General features: G+C 40.5%; 1 protein-coding gene across 2 annotated transcripts in view; it reads right to left on the reverse strand.

The window, feature by feature from the left end:
• LOC135217984 (E3 ubiquitin-protein ligase RNF123-like) overlaps nt 1-27,538 on the reverse strand; it is a 245,262-nt gene that overhangs the window by 101,952 nt on the left and 115,772 nt on the right. For both annotated transcript variants that reach the window (XM_064254111.1, XM_064254112.1), the window contains exons 14-17: nt 19,412-19,487; nt 12,748-13,028; nt 7,086-7,253; nt 6,307-6,424 (exon numbers count right to left, since the gene is read on the reverse strand). In XM_064254111.1, the coding sequence (XP_064110181.1) occupies nt 6,307-6,424; nt 7,086-7,253; nt 12,748-13,028; nt 19,412-19,487 (643 nt within the window). The remainder of the gene's footprint in view (nt 1-6,306; nt 6,425-7,085; nt 7,254-12,747; nt 13,029-19,411; nt 19,488-27,538) is intronic.

Genomic DNA, 27,538 nt, shown 5'->3' on the forward strand with positions numbered 1-27,538 from the left:
CTGTCGGCCAAGGCTGATCGCGGCAGACCCACTGTCGTCCTGGGTTCCTTTTTGGGTTCCCAGAACGACTCCAAACATGATGTAGGGTCGGAAGGTAGGAGCGGCGATCCTTCCCTGAGGTCATTGTGCTGACGAATCAGAGCAATAACCTCAGCGAACGACCTCTGGATCTCGGGAGTGACTGCGTCCTGCAGAGACGGACCGTTAAGCCCATCCAACGAGAAAGCCTCCCGAGACCCTCCTCCTTCCACAGGAGGAACCACAACAGAGCCCTCATGGTCTCCTCCTGCCACCTGAGCGTACGATCTGGTCGGTCCCAGGACCGTGCAAGGTTCGTAGGGTGTCATGGCAGGATCGTGAGGAGAGCGCCCCTTGCGATCACTCCTGGTCGCCTCGCCCGAGGAAGTTGGAGGGATAGGAGAGGTAGACCTGACGCTCCCCCCTCGCCCACCGGCAGAACCGGTGTGCTGGGGGGGCTGCAGGCGATCGCCAACCCGCGGTGGCGATAGAGCTGCAGGCCTGGTCGAGCGGCTCTCCAGAGGAGAACGGCTGGACAGAGAACAGCGGCGACAGTCCCGAGCGTCAGAAGAGCTGCTGCTAGTCCCCCTCTCTGCCCGGTCCCGGTAGGAGCGGCGGTCAGGGGACCAGCAGAGTCCGTTGTCGCGGTGGGAGCGAGACCTGTCCTCAGGGCTCGTCACGCCGCTTGGACCAGCCAAGGCTGATCCAGGCGACCGAGGGGACTGTGGCGGGATCAAAAGCTGAAAAACAAGCTGGCAAAATCCCCCCCCAACATTAAACTAATCACTCTAGCTGCCAAATCCACCCCAGTCACACTTTCCTCTACACACTACAGCATGCACGCAGGACAATTGACCTACACCTATACAAAAACAAAACAAAAAAAAACAAACACAAAAAACAAAAAAATCTCAAAACACATGTACTTACCAATCAATCCAGTTACTCCGGGCTATCCTGTGCTGTCCGCTGGCTAGAGGCGTCAACAGAAAATAAATAACCAACAACAACAAAAAATCACATATAACCCCCCAACCTCAAAAACAACACTAACCCCAAAAGACTACTGCACAAACAACACTACAGCCCAGGCACAATAACTCTAAGCAAAAAAAAAAACACTAACTTAACAACAACAAAACAAAACACAAAACTCAACCAATTTCCAATGCCTTCAAATAACTGCTTCCGACACTACTAACTCTCACCAGCTCTTACCAAAGACTTACTGAAAACTCACTAAAAACACAGAACTCTTGATCTCTACCAGCAGACAACCCAGCCAGAACTCACCAACAGCCAATACAGTCGTTAACCATCCAACCACCAATTACTCTCTCTCTCTCTCTCTCTCTCTCTCTCTCTCTCTCTCTCTCTCTCTCTCTCTCTCTCTCACACAGACGTTGTCAAATGGAACTCCATAACTCCTCCATAGGACCACTTCCTCGCCTCAGCCCGCAGCCGGTCTGGGACCGTCGTTTCAACCCTGGGTACCAGCAGCTCGCCACACGAGCGATCGCTGGTCTGGTGGGAGTCACCTGGGTGACTCCCACCAGTCTTCCGCTCCGTGCCTGGATCCTGGCGTCGAGTGGACTCAGTTGCCTGGGTCTTGGCTGCACGGTCACCCGCAGGTGACCGTAAACTCGGTACCTCTCGCGAACGAGAGGCCAAGACGGTACCTGGTGCCGAGGCAGAACCTCCGGCGCTCCTCCGGTCCCCGTCTTCTTCTTCCTTGCGGAAGGAGAGACGGGCCCCATTCCCGAAGGAACAGGAGGACCAGCGGAGTCCCAACCGTCCCACCAGAGTGGGACGGACCTTTAGAAGTCTCAGAGCGAGCCTTCTTAGGGGGGGAGGAGGCTACCTTCTTCTTCTTCGGCTGTGGGGCCTTAGAAGACGAAGGGGAAGCGGCGGCAGACGACGACGAAGACACCTTCCTCCTCTTCTTCTCCTTCTTCGTCAGCTTCCTCAGGACCACCGTCAGGTCTTCCATCCAGGATGGAGCCGGGGCAGTTGCCGAAGCAACAGGGCCCAACTGCACTTGTCTGGAAGGACCTGGGGTGGGAGTGGCAACACCACGGGCAGGAACAAGAGCAGCAGGAACTGGTACTGGAACTGGAGCGGCAGCAATCTCAGGAACAGGAGGCGGGGCAGGAACCAGCGGCATCCTCTGTACTGGAGGCAGGTCCAGGGGAGAGCTCTTGGGACACCGGAAGTCAGGGGCTGGAGCAAGAGCAGCAAAACCAGGCGGTAGCGACATGGTAAACTTCTTCACCTCCGGCAGCGGCGCCTTAAAAGCAGCTGTCGGGGTAACCATGGCAATGTGCTGGGTATAGACCAGGTGAGGTGGAGCAGCGTAGCCAGGCGTGGATACCGTCGTGGTGGTTCGGCCGTGAGTTACCGGCCCGGGCCCTCTCGCTAGATGACTCGGCAGCCCCTGAACACTTGGGGTTTCCCCTCACCCAGGGACGACAGTTCCCACCCCGAGCGAACGGACGACCCCGAATACAAATGAACATTGGGTTACCTAGCCCCATCCCCCACGCTCAACTGATTGAGAGAGGAGAAGGAGCGAGATACTCCCCCCCGAAGGGAAAGGAGCCATACGAGGGAGCTGAGATGGAGGGAGAAAAGGAGAAGACGTGTCCATAACCAAGGGAGTAACAGGAGAACCCTCCAATGACTCCTTGGCCGGATTACGCGGTTTCCTCCTCCCTCCATAGTACTCCCACTGCTCCTACGACCATACAACAACAGACATCACATGGCTCGGTGCGAGAGCATTCTCGACCTCGACACCGAGTGCACAATTCATGAGGGTCTACCTCTACAGAGGACTGAAAGGCCCCACACTTACAGCCCTCCACATAAGGACATGCACACTAAGTAATAGAGAAAGAGAAAAAGCCTTCACGAAGTAAAAAAACCAAGCATACGACTTGAAGCAGGCAGAGAGGCGAGCAGCACGTCTATCCACCAACGCAGCCGAAAGCAAAGTGACTCCTCTCCTCGCAGTCGAGCTGACCACCAACACCAACTGCCGGATAAGTAGTTAACTACCGAACCCCCTTGTTCGAAGCTTACGACCGGTTCAGCTGCCGCTAAGTACCTTCCTATTGTTACTGGACCGAGGGTTTGTATACACCCAAAGAATTAAAAGTAAGGTGTATTGATGGACATTTATCAACAATCACAAACTGTATAAGTCAATTAAAATTTCTTATTAACTTACTGTGTACCCATATCAATTATGGCACCACTAGTGAAAAGAAGAAAATATGAAGCTAGTTTTAAACTGAAAGTTATAGAAGTAGCCAAGAATTCAAATAACTGTTTACTGTGTTGGTTCTGCACTTCCCCACGTGGTGGCAGGGTGGTCGCCTAACCAAAACAAAAATGGTGCTACCTCAAATTTCAAATTCTAGCTGCTACGGATAGTGAAACTACATATAGCTATGTACTAATCACTTGGTACCTATTAAATGTTTTGTTGATAAAGATTCCACCATTATCATATACCACCATCATATTACTATAGTATAGTGTAATGGTAAAAAAACACAATAATTTTTCAAATGAATAAAACATATTTTCACAATAAATTTGGTAAAGAAAACAATAATTTTGAAGTATCAGTACTACTAGAGTTGACACTGGCAATGGCAAAAGGATCAGAAGTGAGGGAGCCAGGCACAGGAGTAGGTGGATGAAAAGTAGAAGGACAAGGATTAGGAAAACAGTCGGAAATAGGAGTAGAAGGAATAGCAGGCAAACTTCTAACCTTGGTTAGGAGTTGGTTCTATGCTACATGACTGCCTCTTGGATCTAAAAACCGCTTTCCTAACCTGTCTAGGTGAGGTCTAAGAACTTTCCATTTTTTCTCATCATAATCAAGACATTCAGCACAAGTTTTCCCCCTACTACACACCTGTCCCCTACACTTGCTGCTAACTGTACGTGAATCATAGTAAGGTTGGTCAATCTGGTCTTACAACCTTTGCTACAATAGTAAAGGCTAGAAGAACTAGAATCAAACATAATATGTTAATCCTAATCATAAAAGTTAATAGGTTAATAAGCTTGAAGGCTACTCAAAATTAAGCGATAATAATTCACTGAATCCAGTTATACACCCAAAAACCAATGAAGCATAAGTTGCTGCCAACCCGATATTCACTGGAGCCAGTGAGAACAGAATGAGGTCTTCTGCTAAATCATTTCCAATACAAGCAGTCCCTGGTTATCGACGGGGGTTCCATCCCCAGGGGTGTGCTGATAAGTGAAAACCGCCATTAACTGAAACCTGGCGATTTATGACGCTGATAACCGGTCTTCGGCACCATAAACACCCTTATGGTGCCGATAACCAGAACTCAGCCTGTTATGGCACCATAAATCACCGATTTTATGGCGCTAGACAAGCCCCATAAAACTGGATCGCTGATAACTGAGTTTACCGATGACCGGGGACTGCCCGTATTCCCGTTAATGGGCAGGACTTGTCACCTACACTAAACGATCAAAGCACTACCGCGAATTTTCAAATAAAGGCTGATGCGCGAGTTAGAAACTAGTTATCTAAGCTACTTATAAGAAACAGTAGATTTGAAAGTATTAAAAACAGTACACGTTAAAAGTATGGAACAGAAGATAAGGTTTACAGTGGTATTATCCTACATGGCTCATGGTGCAAAACTGAAACCTATGGTTATTTTTAAAATTAAAACAAAACCTATTATACAGTTTCCTCCTGGTGTTTTTATTTTTAAGAGAAAGGGTGGATGGACAATGGTGTGAAATTATGGACCGAGAATCATTGGAACATACATCCAGGTGGACATATGAAACAAATGCAGTTTACTGGTTTGGAATATATTTCATAACCACGTAACGGCAAATACTAAAACCCAGTATCACATTCCAACCCTGACATTGCAGCTATCCCTGGTGGTTTGATATCTATACTGCAGCCACTTGACAACAGTTTAAACAGGTCATTTCAAGATAATGTGAGAGAACAATGGAATGGCGGGATGATGACTGGAGAAAAATCTTTACAAAAGATGGAGCTATGAGTGCTACCTCATTTGCTGTTCTCTGTGATTTTATTACAAAAGTATGGGGAAACTTAAAGTAGAAAGTATCATAAAATTATTTTAAAATGTAATGACAAAGACAAAGTTAACTCATTAGAACCAGACTGGAATCCCTATGATGGTGGCATATGTGAAGAATCCTGTGATATGCATGAGAAACTTTTTGAAACTGATAGTAATGATTGTGAGGAATTTTATGGGTTTTAGATATACATATACATGTAGCAGGTTTGATGTTTTACTGATATTAATTATCTTGACAGGAGATAATAGTTTTATAATGTCCTAAGTGTTAAATGCAACTACTGTAAAATTATTTTTATTCTAAAGTAAAGGTTGTGTGTAATCCAAAATTGTTATTTAGCGCCAAAATGATAATGAATTTTTAATGAAAACTAAATATTAAGTTATTCTAAATATTATTCTGAAAGGTTACCAAGAGATAAAACTGCGGTGAAGGAAACCATACTCGGATGTTTACATTTTCTTAACTGGGCTCACATAGTTAATAACTGCTTTCACTGATATGGAATTATTCCTCAAATAGGCTATCTATTATGAAGATAAGCCAATAATAGCATATAAGGTAAAAATGCTTTTATAACCTTTATCATCAGGTTATTTCATACTGTTAATCCTTTCAAGTATGTCAGTGATTATTACACCTAGGCCTAGGCTAGCCTACCAAATGGTAGTACATATAAGCTGACCCCCAATTTTTTAGGATGAATTTTAGGTTTCAGAGGTCGTCTTATACACAAAAATATATAGTATTCATTTAATCTGCTACCAAAGAAACCCTCACACTTTTTTGCTTTTTATCTACTGCTAATCTTTGGAATTCTCTGCTTATGACCATTTGCCAACTTTTACAATCTTTTGTTTTCTAAGAAGCTGATACAGCTATTTTTTGGGGTTATTGTCTGTCCATTTCTTAGCACTCTCCCTCTTATACCAAGATCTAAAATTTTAACTTTTTTTGGTCTTCCTATTTCCTGGAATCTTTAATTTTCATCTTTCAAAAGTTAGGTAAATGAGGATTTTGCTAATATTAGAGAGAACACAGTGTTTACTTTCACATTTTACTTCCTGAAACTTTTGACTGTGAATATATTTCTTTATACATACTTATTACTCAATTAAAGATAAAGTTAGCAACAACAACTGCTTGTAAACAAACAAAAAGCAAACTCACCAGGAACATTTTCAGGTGGCTCAGTGAAATACGACCGTAGAGCACTACACATTTCCGTTAAGCTTTCCACATAAAAATCAGGCACAAAGCCAAAAAGTTCTCTTTCCTTTGAAGCATCCTGTAAGAACATTACAAAATACACTTTCAATGAAATAGTTACTAAAAAACCTCAATAATCTAGCACCAGGATAGCATATTTTTCATTTTGGTATATCATAACCTAGAAGCACAGAGAGGCTCCAACTAATTGTAAATTAAATGAAGTATATCTTTCATTCTAACTCTAGAAGAAAGTAAAAAATGACAGCAGATGAGGTATATCAGAAAAGAAGAAACATGTTTCAAAACTGACTAAAATAATGAAAGGTAAGCTAAAGAGCCCCATGATAAAAAAAAAATAATCTGTTCTTTTAGCTTCAAAGTTTTTGGTCTTCAGGTCAACAATGGCATTTTTTTCATTGCTAGTTACTAAGAAGTACAGCCAGTCCTCAAATGATATCTCATTCTGGGTTTTGCATTCATCCTACTCTTTGGCCTTACTGCTTGCAGACTGCAAACCATATGCCTTGTCCACTGACCAGTCTGCCCAACGGTATACCTGTTAACTCAACTCCACCATTGTCCATTGACTAGCCTGCCTATGTGACTTGCTCCAGCAGTCACTAGTCCACCAACGTGCCTGTGACTGATGAAGACCAAAGCATGAAATGTATTAGACTGCAAAAGTATTAGGAAAAATGCTTTGTGCTGTTATGTGGAATAAAGTTCATCACACTTACCTTCAGTGTAGTTAGAATAACTTTCATCAGTGATATTAAATGCATATGCTTTGTACGGGAGTGAACAGCAGCAACTACCCATGCCTGTTGTCTTGCTTGTTCTTTCAATTTATCTATAAAAACCATTCGTGATCCCTGTAACTCCTCCAAGAGACATTGATGTAGATTCTGCAAGAGAAAATTTCATTACAATAAATACATCCTCCCCAAATATAAATTAAATTAACATATGAAAACATAATGTATATAAGAGAACTCTTAAGAACTAAATGCTTAATCAGTACATTGTAACCTATGAGTACAATGTATGGCACTTTTGTAACAAGCTTTACAAAATTAAAATTGACAAGATTTAAAGAATCATCATCATATAAATTCATCATTAATAGTTTTTATGTTGGTTCTTACAATAATAACCCCAACTTACACGAGTTTAGGTTCCAGTCACTCATCAAAGGAAAGTTTCGCATAAGTTTGGCATGGTCTCTAAAGATGCTAATAAACTTACTTCTAGTTTGAACACTAAATATGACCCCAATCATGCTTCCTAAATATTTACTTTTAAATAAAATTAAAGTTATTGTAATTTCACTTAAGTTGGCCTAATACATCCCATAAAAAGATATAAATGGTTGGTAAAAATATAGGAGTACGTACAAACGTACAACATAGTTCTCTCTTCTTTCTCCCTTTTTCTTTAAAATACTGTCACGGATTTTGTAATTAGAGTTATATTATTATTATTAATCACTATATCATTGTAAGAGAGAGATAGAGAGAGAGAGAGAGAGAGAGAGTTATTATCTTAATTATTTAATTTACACATAAAAGCTTGAAAAATTACAAATTACATACGAAAATTGAACAAACACCTTTGCGGGGTTTCTCCAGCATTAAAAAAGGTTGCCTTTGCGTTCGCATGTCTGTGAAATACTCATGTATGATAATTAGTTAGGTTCCAATGAAAAGTTTGTACTACTGTGAGTTCGTGCAACTTGAATCACGTAAGATCGAGGTATTACTGTACAGGATTATACATAAAATATATTCTTTCTATATAGTACAATTTTGACAAACTGTTAGTACTCCACTTTGATCATGCTTCCAAACCAACTCAGTCTTTTGATATAATTTATCAGTATATTTTTCACTCATCAGATATAAATTCTTTCTGCTACTTCCTTATTTGCAATTCAAATGCACTCTAGCAATGAACCTTAGCATTCTATAGTCCCATCTTTACAGAATCTCCTTCAATTTTTTTGTTAGTGCTACTGCCTGTGCTACATGCATTATATAGTTTTGCTCTGTTTACTAAAGGGATAAAAGTCAAGAACTATACCTTGGTTTAACCAGACCACTGAGCTGATTAACAGCTCTCTTAGGGCTGACCCAAAGGATTATATTTTTTATGTGACTAGGAGCCAACTGGTTACTCAGCAACAGGACCTACAGCTTATTGTGGGATCCAAACCACATTATATCGAGAAATTAATTACTAATCACCAGAAATAAATTCCTCTGGTTCTGCATTGGCAGCAGAGGTTATCGAACTCAGGCTACCAAATTGATGGGCGAGTAAGCAAGTCACTTGTCCAATGAGGAACTTTACCAATGGGACACTATGCTCCAGCAGTATAGCGATCTCTTTAACTTCAGCCATGCTGCTACTATTCTTTTTTATCATTGCTCTACATCAGTCCAGTGTGCCCCTAGGTAACATAAATGTCCTACATCTAAGTCCTGATTCCACTGTATCATGAAGTTCCAGCTTCCTCTTTTCTCCATTTGCTTCAAAGCATTCATGTGGAGCCATCTTATGGCCATGATAAATTTTTTTTATTACACTGACTTTCAATCCCTTGCTTTTTTTTGCACTCTTTCATCTGCAAAATATTTCTCTAACTCATTCATCTGATTCACTGTTAACACTTGTCATCTGCATAGAGCATTTCTTAAATATACTTGCAACACAATACTGTACACTATTGAATAAAAAAAAAATTGTGTTCCTATTTCAACACAAATTACAAAAACTGCACACTGCGCGCGCTCTCTCTCTCTTCTTATAAAAAAGTTAACAACAAAAAATATATAGATGAGCAAATGCACAATATATGTGTAAGTATATACATACAGAATGGAAAACACTACATTAAGTAAGATACTGTACAACATTAAACAAATGTCAATGAAAGTACTGTAACAAAGAGAGAGAGAGAGAGAGAGAGAGAGAGACGTGAAGCACAGCAAGGTCCCAAAATGGTTGCAATGAATCAGGAAATTTTAGTCCAAGTCAGACTCACTGTATTCCAATGGTATTTAATGGAGTAAACAGGATATTTCAAACTCATGGGATGTGGAAGTGGTAGGCTGAGTCAACAACACTTATTTTAACAACAAATCTCAAGATATCAGGGAACATGACTGAACAATGAAATAAAGAAGCAGAGCACGATCACATTAAGAGAAAAATAACTCCCATAAGGAGACCTGGCATATAACCTCAGACTGATGCGCCAGAGAAGGCTCCGATGACATGGAAGGGAGATGTAGCGAACTGGGCGGCAGGGATGACGTCACGGCTGAGAGAGGCAGAGCAGAGGAGACGAGTGGGAGCGACGTCATCAATGGGAGTGACGTCACAAGTGGTGGTGACGTCACGGCTTTCCCTCACGAGGAAGAATCAGACACTAATGGCGGAGGAATACACAGAGACGGATCCCGTGACGTCATCAATGGGGCTGACGCCACAGCGTCTCTGCGACTCAAAGAAGCAGCAGCAGTCACTGGCGGCGCAATGCAAGATGGCCGACCTCGAATATCCACAAAGACGAGGCCGGGAGGGGGGGGTTGGCCTGGCCAGCCCCAGGGGGGGTGCGAGCCTCTATAAAATGCGCTAGCAACCCCTCCAAGGATGGGGGATCGCCTATCCCGAGCGTCTTACAAATCACCACCATTTTGGACGCCTCCGACTCTGGAAGCAAAGAGAATGATGGAAAAGCCTCCCCCTTCCCAGGAATCAAATCAACTCCCAAAGAAGAAGGGGTGACATTACAAACATCAGCCTGGTGGCTTCCCGATACTTCCAGAGATGAATCAATGGAAGAAAAGGAAGGAGACGCAGGAACAACACTACTATGGGGGTTGAATACTGCAGGAGACAAAGCATCAGGGAGAGGCGAAAAACCCTCCCATGTAGGAAGAGTCGCAACCTTCCGATGTTCTCTCTTGCTATAAAACGACTTCCACTGCTCTTTGGGCCATGCCTGATATTCCGTGCAAGGATTCATTATGGTACAAAAATAAGAACGACACCTACTGCACGTGATGTGGGAGTCAGTCGCTGCCGAAGCCAAAAAACAAGAACACGGAAACCCTGGAATTCCGGAGAACACACATTGACGAGGCCAAGGAGGAACAGAAGAAGCCATAATATCAGCCAAACACTCACACACACTAAACACAAGCGAAACGGGCAATGAACCGGGAAAAGGCCAAGAGAGGTTAACACGACTCTCACCCAGGCGGTCAAAGAAAAGACTTGACATACTGGCATAGTTGTGCGGTCCTTGACCACTCTTCACCCAAGCTACGTATGCGTTGCCAGATATCACAAGATTCCTTGCTTTTATCTGCTTTTTAACCGGATCCAGCTAGGCGCTAGAAATTATCCTATTGTTAAGACCGAAGGTTTGTTTGCGTATGAACAACAAAAAATTTGGCTATGTGCACTTATTTCCCTACCTGATTCATCTACTAGAGTCATATGCCTTTGACAATGAACGATATCTGATTTGAATTGAGGTTCACTATACAAGTCATGAGAGAACACATGAAGAGTTTACTACTGTATACTCACAATTACTGCCTTATATCTAACACCTTTGTAACCTACAGTCACCTCTCAATTAACATGTTTATTTAACGCGTTTTCAATTTAATGGGAGCTAGAAAATACGTATTTTGAAATACTTAAAAAACATGAAAATTTCTATTTAACACGAATTGGCACCTGAGTGTTGTTATCAAGTCAGCTGCGCAACAGCGCTGCAGACGATGGCCATCTACATAAACGACATAGCAGAGTATGTATTTATTAATAAAGGGAAAAATTAGTTTTTTCCTAATAAACCAAAAGATTTTGTTTATTTATTAATAAAGCAAAAAAAAAAAAAAAAAAATTCCACACAAAACGAGAATCAGCTTCGTTCCGACATTGGCATAATTGAGCGATGTCCTGCTGCTAATGGCTACATATAATTACACACGTAACGAATAATATGCATCTTTTCCATGAATCTTTTAAAACGTTTTACAGTGGACCCCCCGTATTTGTGTTCTCCGGATTCGCGGACTCACACATTCACGGATTTCTCTCAGGAATGTTTCCCCGCATTATTTGCGGAAAATTTGCACATTCACGGTATTTTTCTATATGAAATATCCACAAATTCCTGGTTTTTTTAAATAAATTACATCATAAAATGCACTTTTTGTGATAAAACTATTAAAAAAATGAAGTATAAAAATTTTTAGTGGGTTTTTCTCGAGTTTTAACTAACCAAATAGGCTGTTTTTAGTGTTTTTATAGGGGTTCCAACTATTCGTGGATTCTAACTATTTACGGGGGGGTCTGGTACGCATCCCCCACGAATATGGGGGGGACCAATGTACATTACCTCACTGTATCCAATAATATTGTATACATTCTCATACATGTAAGTTTTGTGTTATAAAATAATAACATAGCGGTCAATGTTTTGGTTTGGAAATCAGCTGATGGCGAATACGAGTTTATGTCGCTGTACTTAACTCAGTTCTATGTGAATTTTCTTGCTTCTAGTTAGCATAACTGAATATCTAGATACTTTACTTATATGAGACAAGGTTATTTTTCGTTACACAACGAATTTTTAATCCAAAATTTTGCTTGAATAAGTCTTGTTGTGAACTAAATTATTCTTTTCATTATCAGATTGCATTGGAAACACATTTACTGCATAAAAATAAAAAAAAAAAAAAAAAAAAAAAAAGTGATTCCGTTCGCTATTTTCACTTGATTTCATTGTAATACGAGCTTTACGTTATTTACCTTTTATCTGCGTGAAAAAAACAGTAAAATTTGTTGTTTCAAGCTCAGTAGTTTTGATTAAAATTATTTTCTCTCAATTTCATCTGCAGTTGTGTTTGATGGCATAACTTTACTGGAGTTTTATCCTTGTTGCCAATGCACGATAACAGTCACTAGCAGCCTGAACAGTTTTCTCAGCTTCAGCTACAACATGCTTTAAATTCAACAGCATATTTCCTTGCTGATCTTTGATCTAGAGCAAATAAAGTTTTTACAAAAACATATCAGTCCTATTCTACATATCGTCGTTTATAACAACTACAGGAATTGTTTACTATTGTATGATGGTTGAAATACAAACCAAACGGATGTTGCTGTTATCCAATCCAGTTGTACTTAGCAAAATCCACAAAATTTGCCAAGTCCAGGAACATAACCCGCTTTATTCCTGTTATATCGTATGGGAAAAATAAGTTTAAATAACACGTGTTTAATTAACGCAAGCTCTCCAGGAACGTAACCCTTGCGTTAATTGAGGTGACTGTATACAAAAATATAATGGCATATGGTATTGTATTGCCATCTTACCTCCTCTCCACAATATTTAACTTTCTTATCAATTTCAAGGACATGGGCAACATTTTCATTCATTGAGTCCCTCTGGGCCGCCACTTTCCCAAGCTGCTTATGCGCTCCAATGTGATACAATAATATAATGCCATCCAATAAATGAAGAAGAGAGTTGTGAATTAACAAGGCTTGCTCCTGGACACCAGGTTTATCTTCAATGTCACCTGATGTCACTGTTAAATGTCGAACATCTGATACTGTTGGTTTATGAGAAACAAGGTGTTCTCCAAGGACGGCTCCTACAAAAATAAGATATATGAGTAAATAAGAGAGCTTCTGAATACTGAATTACATGGCTTGACTCATTAAACAGTAAATAATTATATATTTTTCTGAATGGAAATAAATTTTTCCATACAAACCAATTGACACAACTAGCATAATTATTATTATTATATTTCAATAGAAGAAACCTATTCACATGGAACAAGCACACATGGGCTACTGACTTGAAATTCAAGCTTCCAAAGAATGTTAGTTTCAACCTCCCACCACAGATCCCCATACTGCAGCAGTAACTGATCATGATACAGAGCCAGTGATTTTTCACTAACCTGGGGGAGACGTGAACCCCTGACATCTAAGCAGCATGCCGCGATGCTAACTGCCACATCAGAAAAAGTTAAAGGTCAGCAAAATTCCCCCTCCCCCCACAATGCAATCATCTTGAAATGAAAACAGCAATTAGATGTGAACCCTGTGTATAACAATAGATCCTTAGTTTCCCAGTAAATAAATGACTTCATTCTTAGTATTGTCTGACTTCTTAACAGTCTACAATGTGCTTTGGACAGTGTAACCAATGCCTCTGTACCATACTTCATACAAAGAATATTGCTTAAAAAATCATTAATAGTATTCAAATAATTTTTATAATTTATGACCACAAATTATACATTAGAAAATTTAGACAAAAATATTTTACAACTTATATAAAATATATGTTCTGTGATATAAAATGCAGTGATTCACTAAAACTTTGTGTATCATACAAAATAAAAATAATATGCTGGTAAGCATTTCAATGGTCTAATTTCTAATATACATTTGTAATTTATGGCAATTATAGATAAATTAGACTTACTTCAGTATAAACTTTGTTTTATAAGCTTATGACAAGGAACCTTATAACTTTTGTTTACACTTTGATCTACTATGCAACTATCAGTTATAATACACATTACGTTTTTTAAAAATTAGCTCTATAATTCTGTAGATCTGTAATACTTTGGTTATAAAACTGACTAATATTTACTGGCCTTTTATGATAGGTCTCTTTATATTTCTGGCCTACATGAACATCTGCAGGTTTATACAGATGGCCATTTAGGCCCAAATCATAAAGATCACATGATCACATTTTTTTGCACCCATCGTGGGTTGAATACACTTTATTATGTGTGCTGTTGCTTGGAAGCTTCAATGATCCACAAGTTGTGAGTTGCACTCAGTGACAGGATGGTGGCAAGTTTTTGGAAACAGCCATTCATTACAACTTAGGCCACAATTGTTTTCAATTCATGGCTTGTGTGAATTACTCTCATGAGCTTTCAGTAAATTCATGACTATCTACAAGCTTGCCACTTCTTGGTGGCATGACTGTGGTTTGTGGAAGTTGAACTTACACCTCCAAAAATATTCTAATTTAATTACTGAAGAAATATTGCAAATAACCAATCCTATGAAACTGAAATCTGTGAATTTCAATGGACAATGTAATGGCAACAAAATTCAAATATCTACTCTTATACTATAGTACATAAATTAAATCATTTTGGTACAAGAACCTTGTGATAACCATCATATCCCAAAATGACAATTTTTTAATAAATTTGTATTTTTCATAGCTAACAAACAAGAGGTCTTAACAGGATAAATCTTTTGGTGCCAGCTGGAAACTGGTTAAAAAACAATCAAAGACTGAATATACAAGGAATCTGTGGCATCTGGCATCTACTGCATAGGAGAGGTGGCGAGTGGTTATTGACCATACATGAAGTTCGTGATGCATTTCAGTCTTTCTTCCAACCCAGGATACTAAAGGGGCAGATAGAGGTGGGCAGTCAATGTTAAGACCTCAGTTTGTTAGCTATGAAAAGTACAAATTGATTAAAAATTTGTCATTTTTTCATGTCAGGAACAAACCTTCGGTCTTAACAATAGGATAGACTCATACTTGGAGGGAGGTGCGAGAATCCTGAACCGACTCGAGGTTCGCCACACCCAACCACCCTTCCCAGAAAGGGAGTGACTAGATATATAGGTATCTAAAACTTAGTTCACTCGGAGTCACCACAATGAGACATGTCCAGATTCATTGCATACATGGAAGAAAACTAGAACTTTTTCTGTTCAAGAAACAAACTATGCCAGCTACAGGCAAAGGGCTTGTCATCACTCCTCATTCTCCTCGCTGGAGAGAGGAGTATTTGCTACTGAGAAGCAGATTTGTATGTTGTATGGAACATAAAAAATAAGAGCATTACATACAGTAAGGCTGCCGTACTCACCTGCATCAAGCCAGCGTATGATGTGTCTAATCTTCAACCCACCAGGCCCATAAGAATAAAGAATAGAAAAAAGGTAAAGAAGGAGACCAGTCATCTCACTCATTCTCTCTTCCACACAATCAACTTAGGCATGATACAAACTGTCCTGCCAGGGGCACTGGACAAGATACACAACTTGTTGGGCAGCCACTACCAGACAAAAGGAAAAAGTGACCAAGGAACTGTGGGCAAAATCCCTGAGGTAAGAGGAAGTGAAAATGGTCTGCCGAAGCCATGAACCAGTATTCAAAATCCTATGAACAGACAAGTTTCTCTTAAAGGCCAGAGAGAAGCTTAGTCCTCTGATGTCAGGTGCTCTTGCATGCACAGTATTTGTGATATAACTTAAAGGTGAGGAGTAGGCTGTCTAATCACCTCACAAAGCCAAGAAGAAAAGGTATTTTTGGACACTTATTTCTTGGTTCAGCCTGTGCTAACAAAAATCTTAAGACACCTAGTCCTTAGGTGACAAGTCCTTTTTAGATAGCCACGCACTGCTCTGACAGGACAAAGCAACAACTCTTGAGGATTGCCATTAACAAATTCCTTTAGGGAAAGAATGAATAACAAGGCAAATCTGTCATCATGAACTGAGGGATTTTTGAGTCTTAGCCATGGATTCCAGGACAAATTCGAAGGTTACAGACCCCCAACCCCCCTGGTTTTATGCATAACTTGGGCCATGAAGCTCCCCAACTCTCTTTGAAGAAGTCAAGGCCAGGAGGAAAACTGTCTTTAAAATCAGTGCCCTGTCTGACGATCAACGTAGTGGTTCAAATGGAGCCTGAGTGAGACTACTTAGGAACCAGAGTAAGATCCCACATAGGAGGTTTGAATTTTCTGGGTGAACAAGAGTTCAGAGCTCTTGAACAACATAGAGACCTCCACGAATGAAGTGATGTCCACGCCTTCTCTATGAAGAACCAATTCCAAGACACCCCTGCAGGCTTTGATGAGAAAGATCAGAAAATCCACTATCTGTTGCAAAGAGGTTCCCAGTGGAGAAACCCCGTTGATGACACATCACAGCAGACGGCCCACTAGGCCTGGCACAGGGTTGACGAAGATCTCCTGAGGTAGCCATGAGTTGCTGCTCTGCAAGAAAAGCCTCTCACTTGCAAGAGATACTGGACAGTCTCCAGCCATGAAGAAATAGGGACCCTACCGATTGGTAGTACCTCTCCACATGAGGTTGGCAGAGAAGGTTGTGCCAAGGGGAAATTTTTTTTAGAACTGGTGACAAGAGACAGAAGGTCTGGGAGTCACTCTGCTTCGGGCCACAAAGGTGCTACCAGGGTCATCCCAAGATTCCTGAAACCCATCGCTCTGTTCAAGACATGACAAATCAGGCAGAATGGAGGGAAGGTGTACACTTTTAGATTGTCCCAAGGATCCTGAAAGTGTCCTCTGCCACAGCAAATGAATCTGGGACACCAAACAATAGCCCTTGAGCTTCCTGTTGAAGTGAGTCGCAAAGAGGTCTAACATGGGTCTTCCCCAATGGGAGATTCAGCCTGTCCATTTTGTCCTAGTGCAAAGGTCACTCCGTTCTTAGAAGTTGACTCTGACAACTTAGCTTGTCAGCCACCACATTCCTCTTGTCTGGAATGTACCTGGCCACGAGCTCCACCCCATTGGTGCAGCTCGACTGTCAACGAGTGAAGTTGGCGAGACAGCAGACCAGCCATTTTGTTCACATATACTACCAACATGGTGTTGTCCGACATCAGAAGGACGGAGTGCCCCATCATCCTTTCCTGAAATTCCTGAAGACCCAGAAAAGCTGCCTTTCAACTCTAGCATGTTGATGTGGAGTTGCCTGTCCTGTGCACTCGAAGCCCCCCAGGCCAGGAGCTTTTGGAGGTGTGCACCCCAACCTTCAGAGGAGGCATCCAAGAACAGGATCAGATCCAGAGGGGGTGAATGAAAAGGAACTTCCGCTGTCAGGTTCTGGCCATTCAACCACCACAGAAGTTGTTTCTTACCTCTGCTGACAGAGGGACCTGGAGCTGAGGGGAATCTCCTGCTGAGGACCAAAACTCCTCGAGTCTCCACTGCAGGGAACGAATATGGAGACATCCATATTCGAGAGAAGACAAGAGACCAAGAAGAACTTGCCACTGGAGAGCCGGTTGCTCCCCCATCAAAATGAAGGAGCCAGCAACAGTCCTGAATTTCTGTAATCTCTGGTCTGACAGAAAACCTATCAACGACGCTGTATCTATCACTATTCACAGGTACAGAATCCTCTGGGTGGGAAAAAGATTGGACTTTTCCAGATTTACCACAATGCCTAGACTGACAAAGCTAGAGATGTCAGTCCCGGTCCCAAAACAGTTTCTTCCTGGAACTTGCTAAGACCAGCCAATCGTCAAGATACCTCAACAGGCAATCAACAGGCTTAGAAGGAAGACTGCCTATTCTACCTTGGAGGTAGAGGACAAGAATGAACCTTCGATTCAGTGACCTGCTGTTGGACAAGTTGATCATTGGTGTCAGCCTGTCATCTGTCTATGGCATCCTCCAACTGACTTCAAGGAAAGAGGAGCTGGGACTCTAGAAGGTCTCCATTCCGGAGAGAAAACAAGGACTCCGAGGCCTTGATTACCTACCTGAGGGACCACTACCTTTGACTTCATAATCTGAGCCTATTCATCCTTACGATGAACTCACACAAGTTAATTGGAAGTAGAACCAGTGAGAGGCTTCTGAGAAGAAGGGGGAAAATTATCCTTCACAGGCACACAAATGTGAGAGAGAGAATCATATCCACGTATGTGAAGAGGAGACTCACGTCCACTGAATATGGGAATCTTGGAAGGCCTGAACACATGCACTGACGGGCCCAGGACTTGGAGGGATCCATAGTAACACACAAGCATACACAGACACCCATTAAATAAGAATAAAGAAATAAAGCAGGATAAGATCACAGGCTATCCAGAAAAAAACTGGCTTAGGAAGAAGAGCATAGTGAACACCTGCTCTCCAAGGCAGCTGAAGAAAGACTAAATTCATCATGGGTTCATGCATAGTTGATGACCACTCTCCACTTCTCATACGCATTAGATGCCAGATGCCACAGATTCCTTGCATATTCAATCACTGATTGTTTTTTAACCAGTTTCTAGCTAGCACCAAAAGATTTATCCTACTGTTAAGACCAAAGACTTGTTCTGCATGTGAACAATAAGAAATCTTGGTAAATATGAATTTGTAACAACTACTTGAATAACTTAAATGCCAAGAAAAAATTTTGCTCAGATTTTAAAATTTTCAGTTAAAAATATTGCTATCAATCTGAAAGAACTAGGCAATTGTGTGTGACATTTCAAAGAAATTGGTAAAAAAAATTATGGGCTAGCAGTTTGAGATACTACTACTATTAGCTTTTGAAATATGGGCTTCTCAAGGTGGAGCACCAGACCACGGGCTAATGTGTTGCACTGTTACTTGGAATAAGTTTGACAATCTTGTCATGTATCAGAGGGAAAAAGGTGCCATTATCCAACTTCGATGTTACTACTTCAAAAAAGAAAATAAATAAATTTACTGCATCAATATATTGCACTGATCAAACACAAATGGCATGCTCGTGTGTGTGTGTGTGTGGAAAATCTTCTGCATCTAGGAAACTGTAACGACTTATGGTGGAATACTTCATACCTCTGTTGTCAAATGCCATATCTAGCTATTAAAAACAGCAATTTTTCTTTTTTCCTGTTTGCACAATTCTTTTACATGTCTGCAAAGCATCACCTGAACAGTGTTACATTTAAACAACACACACTCCTCAATAAATCCATTATGTTGCATTTAGACAACACACCATTTGCATTAAATCCAACTTGCCTTGAACATTGCACAAAATCCAATATAATAAAGTATAATCCATAAGTATCAGAAAGGGTCAAAGTACACATTTGAAGAAAATCTTCAACTGTCTTCCTAGGTGGAGCCTTGAATATCAGCCTGATATAGTAGTATGAAACATTTACACAGTAAATTATTAGCAGGCTATCATACAAGCAGTAAGACACTAATAAATTTTCCAAAGAAGTTAATTAACAAACCTGATGTAGAAGGTTCACTGTGGCACATCTCCATTGAGCTTGTCCCAGCTGTTGCATTATCAATCTTGCTTAGCACCTACAAAGGAGACAGTATAAATCTTACAATATCAATTCTATTAAAACTTCTCAAAATATGAATTCAACTGCTTACAAACACAATTGATCTCAAAATGACAAATTTTATGTATTTTTCATAGCTAACAAACCTGAGATCTTAACAATAGGATATTTCCCAGTGCTAGCTGGTAACTGGTTAAAAACAATCAAAGATTGTAAGCAAGGAATCTGTGAGATCTGGCAACTCCCGTACGTATGTATTGCCTTTCCCAAACCCAGGAACTATAAAAAAGAGAGGCGGCTAGAAGTGGACAGTAAACATTAAGACCTCAGGTTTGTTAGCTATGAAAAATGCAAATTGATTAAAAAATCTGTCATTTGTTCATATGTGGAACAAACCTTCGATCTTAACAATAGAATAGACTTATACTTGGTGTGAGGTACAAGTATCCTAAACTGACGGGGAGTTGAGCCACCTGACCACCCCTCTTACAAGAATGAGTTCTAGAGAAGGTGGTCTCATGCCCATGAGAAGATAGATAAACAGATATCTAACAACTCAGCCGTCTGGGTTGAAGTAAAATGATATATAAGCAGATTCATTGCAACCAGGGAACCAAAGAATAATCCGACTGTTCAAGTAACAAACCATATACTTCAGGGGTTTGTTACCACTCCTCACTCCCCCTTGCTGTAGATAGAGGAGTATTTTGCTACTGAATAGAGGGTTTGGTATTTCAAAGATCAAAACACACCAACTTTCAGTATGGCTACCTTATTCACCTGTATCAGACCAGTCCACCATATGACGTGTCTATTCCTCAACTCACCCGTAGGGAGAGAAAAAAAAGAGAACCTGCACATAGGAAGAAGAGAGGATAAAAAGAGAAAGAAAGGGACCAGCCAACACTCATTCTCTCTTCCACACAATCATCATAGGTAAGATTCAAAATCATAATTTTTAAAAGTAAATTGTATTTTTCCCAACTATACAAACCTGAGGTCCTTTACATTGGACCTCAGGTTAGTATAGTTAGGAAAAATACAATTTACTTTCAAAAATTGTGATTTGTTTCTACACGACATACAAACATCGGTCCTTTACATAAGGAAGACTCACTGATTGGTCATAAGAGCGAGGAGGAGTGCCCTGCCTCTGATAACTTGATTTGAGTATAGGAACTGCATGATCAAGAGTCAGACCTCTAGGCCTTTTTGAAATGAGTGAGGAATCATGACTCAACCGAAAAAGGGCTGGGAAGAATATTCAAGAGTCGGAAGCATTAATGCAAAGTTCTGGGAAGGGTTTGCATTATTGCTAGTCTCCTTCCTCCCCTTCCTAGAGGAAGGAGCGGGATATCTTCTATGATTCTGAAAATAAAAATAGAAGGGAAACTTGATGTGCAAGCTTACTGCATCAATCACCAGACCAGCAAGTGTAAGTTTGAGTCCTATCCTCAACCTGAAGGAAGAGGAGTAGAAGGATGAGGAGGGGAAGGTGGAGAGGCCAGTCACTCTTGCATCCTTCTTACCTCTAGAACTGCGAGATGCAATTTGTCCTCTTGAAGGAGCTAGGTAAGCAAACACAACTTGTGAGCATCCACCACCAGTCCAAGGAAAAGAGGATCCAAGGACCTGTGGGCAGACCGGAAGGAGGAAAGATATAAATTGGGATGTAATGAGAATGCATCTATCTTCCAGTCCTACATATTCTTCGGAGTGATGAAATGTACCCAGCCAATGGCACTGCTCGGTCTCTGAGAGAACAAACAGTGGACGTATCCAACTGCAAGAAGTTATCCACAATCTCGAAAGATTCGTAAGAAGACATGTCATTAAACACTTCTGCAAGGAAGTCAGCAGTGGCTAAAGGTATCGACACTCAATGAAGGGTGTCAATCCTTCTTAGGTATGGCAACACACTAACAGGACAAACCAATACAAAGTCCAAAGCGCAGGAGATCATGAAGGTTTTGGACTCGTTGACAGATGCCGATTGATTGACATCCGAGGCGTGACCACGACATGACACCTGCCTTATGAAGGGGGACGTTGAGAATGAAACATGCAAATTTTCTATCTTGTTCGCCAATGATGTTGAGACAAGATTATGATTCTCGCGAGGCATGTCCACATTAAACGAGTGTCAAATGCCTTCTAGAGACCTGGTTAGTACATAGTTGAATCTCAATCAAGGAGAAACAGTGCTACTTAGTGAATGACTAAGGTGAATGTGGACCTACAAATTCACAGTTGGATCGGAGAGAAGTGAACTGTCAAGATTCTGATCATAGAAAAAGTCCCATCGATGACACCAACCTGTAAAGACAGCTCTAATCCCTTGTGTTTTGCATGACTGAGAAAGTTATTCTGCTATTTAATTGCTGCTCAGTGAGAAAGTCTGTGCTTGCAATGAAGGCGGAGAGTTTTTCAGTAATGAATACACAGGAATTGTATGTGCTGCCTGAAGAACTGCTTCTTTTGGGTTGGATCAGGGAGGAATTTTCTATTTACTCTGGAAGCAGAGCTAGTCAGGCAGGGAACAGGCAGTGTCTTCATTATTAATTTACAATTTGGGGTGAACAAAGAAAAATTGAACTCCTTATGAATTAGAAAACTTATTTAAGAAGACAAAACTCAAATTGTCTGAAGAAAATCATTCTGCGTCATCACACCAGCCAATGGGGCAGATGTGATGAAACAGAAGATTACAGACTTCTGATATACTGTGGGGTAAACAAAGTTGACAATGAGTCTAATGAGATATATCTCTGTCTGAAAATTCTGGCACGGCAAATGTTGAACACGAGACATGGGCCTTATGTGAAAATTCCGAGTCAACCAGAGACCAAAGTCTGTAATTGCCGGACAAGGTCTGTGATTGCCGGGCAGTGATTCGAATTGGTAGTTAATTCTCGATGGAGGAGAAACTACCAAGAAGAACATAATCTCAGAGCATAGGCAGTATTCTGCCACTTGCTAAACTTAGTTGCCTGGTAGTGCATTCCACGTTCGACTAGAACCATCGAGCACAAAAAAAAAACACTCGAGCATCTGCATTTTAACCAAAATAGGAGGGAAAGAAACCCTCTTTTTCGGTGATAAAAGCAAATGCTGTGGTGTTGTTAGCAAACAATACCACTAGTTATCTCAAAATCAAAACTGGAAACTCTTGGAAGGCCCAAAAAGCTGTCCTAAGTTTCTGGTTAATTAAGAGAAGGTACTATTCGTCTCGGTTACTTACTGAAGAATTAACTTACAGATATGCGCTTATTACTTGGACGATACAACTGATAACAGAAGCATGTCACAAGGAGAATATACTAGTATATTCATAGGTTCCTGTAATTTGCATTCCAGCCTCATTTTTCTTCATTCGAGAGACAAGAATAAGGACTGGGAGCAGACCTCCTTCATTCTCTAATGAAGAGAGCGAAGGTGAAGTTGTCCCAAAAGGAGACTTCTACTACAATGATAACAGGATACCGAACACAACTAGTTCAAGCCAAACTGGTTGTTCCCAAAACAGTGGCACTGGAGAGGCATTCAAACCTCTCGGTGCTGTCCACCCTGAACAGATTGACGAAAGTTCAGTGAAATTCTAAGATTGAACCAAAAACATAGTCTCTCAAATTTGAAATTTCAGGAGTATACTCCATAGAATTCCTCTTATTCCCTTTGTTCATTCCAGTGTAACCAGAAAGTAGAGGAAAAAAAGAGAGGAGGATTGACTGTTGCAGCCCACTCTTCTCTGAACTTGCAATGTTCTCACTTTGTTAAATGAAGCATTCATTTCCTACAAATGTTTTGTTCATGTGAACATGAGCGAAACTTGACCGGAGTTTAAATGCAGTAAAAGCTGGCAAGAACTTACCACATCTTGCTACTCATCTATTGTCTCCATGATCGAACCTCACGAACAAGACTACACAGAGGACCTCCTCCTATCTCCATCAGATGCCTTGTCCCGAAGAACAGCAAAATCTTTCTTTGCAACTGAAGAATACCCATTCTTGGCTTTCACAGGTGGGTCCGAGCCACCAACGCAACTTGGTCCCTTCTCTCGCCCTGCGCCACTATCATGATGGAGAGAAGACTACCTCTCACTGACTGTGGATGTGTAAGTGTTACATAATGAAATATATGGAATGTTATTCCATATATAAAAACTAAAACTATGATTAATTAAAACCAGTGACCCAAGAGGTCAACCAGTTTGCTTGCAGGAGTGTGATCGGACCAGATAAGATAATGTAGGCTAAGCTGACATGTTGTATCAGTCAGTGTCTGGTTTGTCGTCATCTATGGTCATCAAATCTATTATTTTGTAAACTATTGACAAAGCTCCTGCTTGAGGAAACCACAGTGACCTATAACCCAGACCGGCCTACATGACTTATAATCTATGTCATCTGTGTGTATGTTCGTATGTTCGAGCTAGTACTGTCTGCTCACTTTATGATTTGTAAACCAGATTGTATGTCAGACTTCATTAAGTCAGCTTCCTTGGAAGACCTGTCCAATTTTATCTGATCTTCACGTTGTAGACTTAGAGAATACAGATATTTTCGTACTCTGTGTTTCAACAATAGAACCTCACATCAGAAAGAAGATACTGAATGAACTTATAATTATCAACGAAATCCAAGATACTCCAATGAGGATGGGGAGTCATAACAACCGACCTTAGCGTAAATTATCGCAGGTCTTAATAAACCACAGGGCGCCTTGTTATACAAAGGCATCAGCCCTACATATTTGGTGGCAGCTCTAGCAGTTCAACGTCATCCGAAGAATAACAAATAATGTATCATATCAGAAGTCAACAACAGCAAAAGGAAGAGATTCTTCAAGCAACTTAGTGTCTCTTATGGCAACATAAGATATATCTTACATTAAGAATCATTCAAGAGACTGTTTCATCGTTTAGTGAGCGTCATCAGCAGTGCATATCTTCAAGAAATAAACCGGACGTGTCTGCTTCCTATGGCAACGCAAGCTTCGTCCTAACCGTAAGAAATGTCTCTCATTTAGAATCATCCAAGAAGGTGTATCATCGTTTATTGAGCATTTCCAGTACTTCAAGAAACAAACCGGACGCGTCTGCAGCATCAGATCTTCAAGGACCAGCAAGAGGACACAAATCATTCAACAAACAAACAAAGCACACGGGGGAAACGCAAGCTAAGAACCAGGGACATCTGCTAAACAGAGAAGGGGGACCAAGGCCGTGTCGTTATCGAAACGCTGCGACTCGCCACAAAGTCAAGCTAAGTACAATCTTTTTTTATTCATTTGGAGTAACTTTGAGTGTTTCCTTTGCAGGTCTTATTTCGTTGTTCCTGTGGCTGAAGTTACAAGACATTCTTAATCTTACCTTTTTACAGAAATTATCTACATCATTGGGACTTTGCTCCTACGAGTTTTTATCTCTGAGTTTCTGTTTCCACAGGTTCTCCTGAAATATTATAATCATATATTCTGTGTTAATCTTATCATTTTGGGGCACTCTATTAATTCTGTACGTAACAAATCATATTAAACATTGAATACGCATTTACGCAGTGGACGTCTGTATTTATACAGATGCATGGATAGGGTCGTTAGGCACCGTAGTGATAAGAAAACACACAAAAACAAGTGGAACACCCGTACAAATCTGGATAAATTAGAGGTAACACTATTTCGGGTCAGGACAATAATGGCTCCTTTGCAAGGTCCCGATGGCAGTTTTAGCCTTGAGTTTTTTTAGTTATGTGCTTAGAAAAACCAATCTCTATGACTCAACTTAACTTTAAAAAGTACGGCTGGATTGCAAGGAATAACATGTCTGTAAAAAATTTCATTAAGCTAACATACGTAACATTCATAACAGTTATGTTACAAGAAGCCTTGGTACAGTGTTTTGGTGAGGAGACATTGCCCAACAGCACAGAAATAGATTTATATAAACAAATTAAGAAACACATGTCTAAATGCGCTGACCTGGATCCCTCACTATTTCAAATTTTAGCAAAGAATGAAAGTAAACCACAGCAAGCACATATAGTTAATAATAACACAGTAGGGATAACTTGTTTTAATAGTAATCGCTCAATTCATAATAGTTCAAGTCATTCTTATGTTCGTTGCTTTTTACGTAACCAACAGCAACATAATGATAAAAACACACAAAACTTTGCCGATGACAATAAAGAGAGGAATCCTCATTATCATAAAAAGAAACAGGTAAACAGTAACTCTGCTAAAAATCAGAAACAAACAAAATGTGCTTCAGGAAACTTGGTTACTGTGCCATCTAGTCAAACAGTCAGGGTCAGTCTAAATCTTCCCAGTGTTGAAAGCAAAGCACATTCCACATAAGCAACTCTAGTGGAGGGGGGAGAGTGATGTTGGATCACTCATGCCAACACCTTTTTGAATTAAAAAGGAATTTTCCTATGAATCACACGACCGTATCAAGTAATCAGAGCAGGTTCCCATAGTTTTAATATAGTAATAAGCTATTATAAGTAGTGGGTATTGCGCCCGACTGTACATGCTGTAAAATTAAAATATCAGCCATTTACATTGTTTTTTATTCCTTTAGTCCACGTAATATCCTGCATTTACGGACTCACCGTTTGTTGTTCGAACTTCCCTATTGAGAAGTTCGGAGAACGGCTTTCAGTAATTGGCAATAACGAGTTAATTGTCGTAGCGTAACTCAGATTCAGTACGGGCGGATAAGCGCACGCTTACAGATACCTTTATAGTTATAAAAAACATTGATCTGTATCTAGTGTAAATGTAAGATATCCATCTATGGGTATACAAAACATTATCCTACTTCCTGCCAAATAAGGCGTGTTTATCAAAGGAAAATTCTATAAACCTTCTAACATATTAAAATCCGTTTTGGACAAAAAGAGACAGTTAATCAAATAATAACTTATATAGAGGAAGTCTCATAAATCGTGACATGGTTCAAGCGACCCAACAGAATTCTCCCACACTCGCAGTCGCAGTTTGCACGCAAAACCTCAAGACGCATGTACCCTCGAATGTCTTAGTGCATGTAAAAAGACTTTGCTGGGATCTGAAATTTTAATCCTTCCTGACACTCTGAAATATAACGGTTTCCGCGAACAAAGCACTATACACTGTTGACTCACAGCAACAAGTTAATATTGATGTCTGTAACCATCCGAATACCAATCTAGTAATCCACACAACCTAAATATATATATCGTGGATATGGAAGTTATAAATATCGCATTTTTTACCGTTGCTAAATTTAATCACGCCCAACCAGTTGTAGGTGAATCCCTCTTATACTCTATCTAAAGTAAAATCAGTAAAGTCAGAGGTGATTAAGCAGAAATTTTTTTATATTTTATCTGAATACCAGGATGTTTCTCCACTAGCGAGTGATCTCTGGGGGAAAACGGATGTCATTGAACACAAAATACGGTCGAAGGACAAACATAAAGCTATATACGTGCCTTCGTATAGACTCCCAATGAAATTTCAAAAATAGAGATAAATGACAAAATTGAAAAAATGTTAGTAATAGGAGTCATTAGGAAATCAAATAGCCCATATAATTTTTCCCTTAAACGTCATGCCTAAAAAAGATCGGACTTGGCGTATCTGAGTAGATTTCTGTCGCTCAAACGAGGAAACGATTCCCGATAGATTTCCAGTGCCATGTACCGATGATATCTTATCTTTGTTAGGTCAGTATAAATTTTTCACCAGCTTGGACTTACTTAAAGGCTTTCACCAGATACCATTACCTAAGTGAGTGTACCTCATACACCGCCTTCAGCACACTCAGGGGACATTATCAATTTTTACGTATGCCTTTGGCTTACGTTGCGCCCCAATTACATTCACCAGAATGATTAATATAGTGTTTGGAGACTTTTTAGGGGATATCCTACATGCCTATATGGTTGGTCTTGTAATCTTTTCTAATACCTTAGAAGTACATTCGCATAAACTACAGCTAGTGCTACAGAGACTAAGACAAAATAATCTCAGAGTAAAATATCTAAATGTGAGTTTTAAAAACCGAACATGTTTATT

Source organism: Macrobrachium nipponense, chromosome 9 (assembly GCF_015104395.2).
Source record: "Macrobrachium nipponense isolate FS-2020 chromosome 9, ASM1510439v2, whole genome shotgun sequence".
In the NCBI taxonomy this organism is placed as follows: Eukaryota; Metazoa; Arthropoda; class Malacostraca; order Decapoda; family Palaemonidae; genus Macrobrachium; species Macrobrachium nipponense.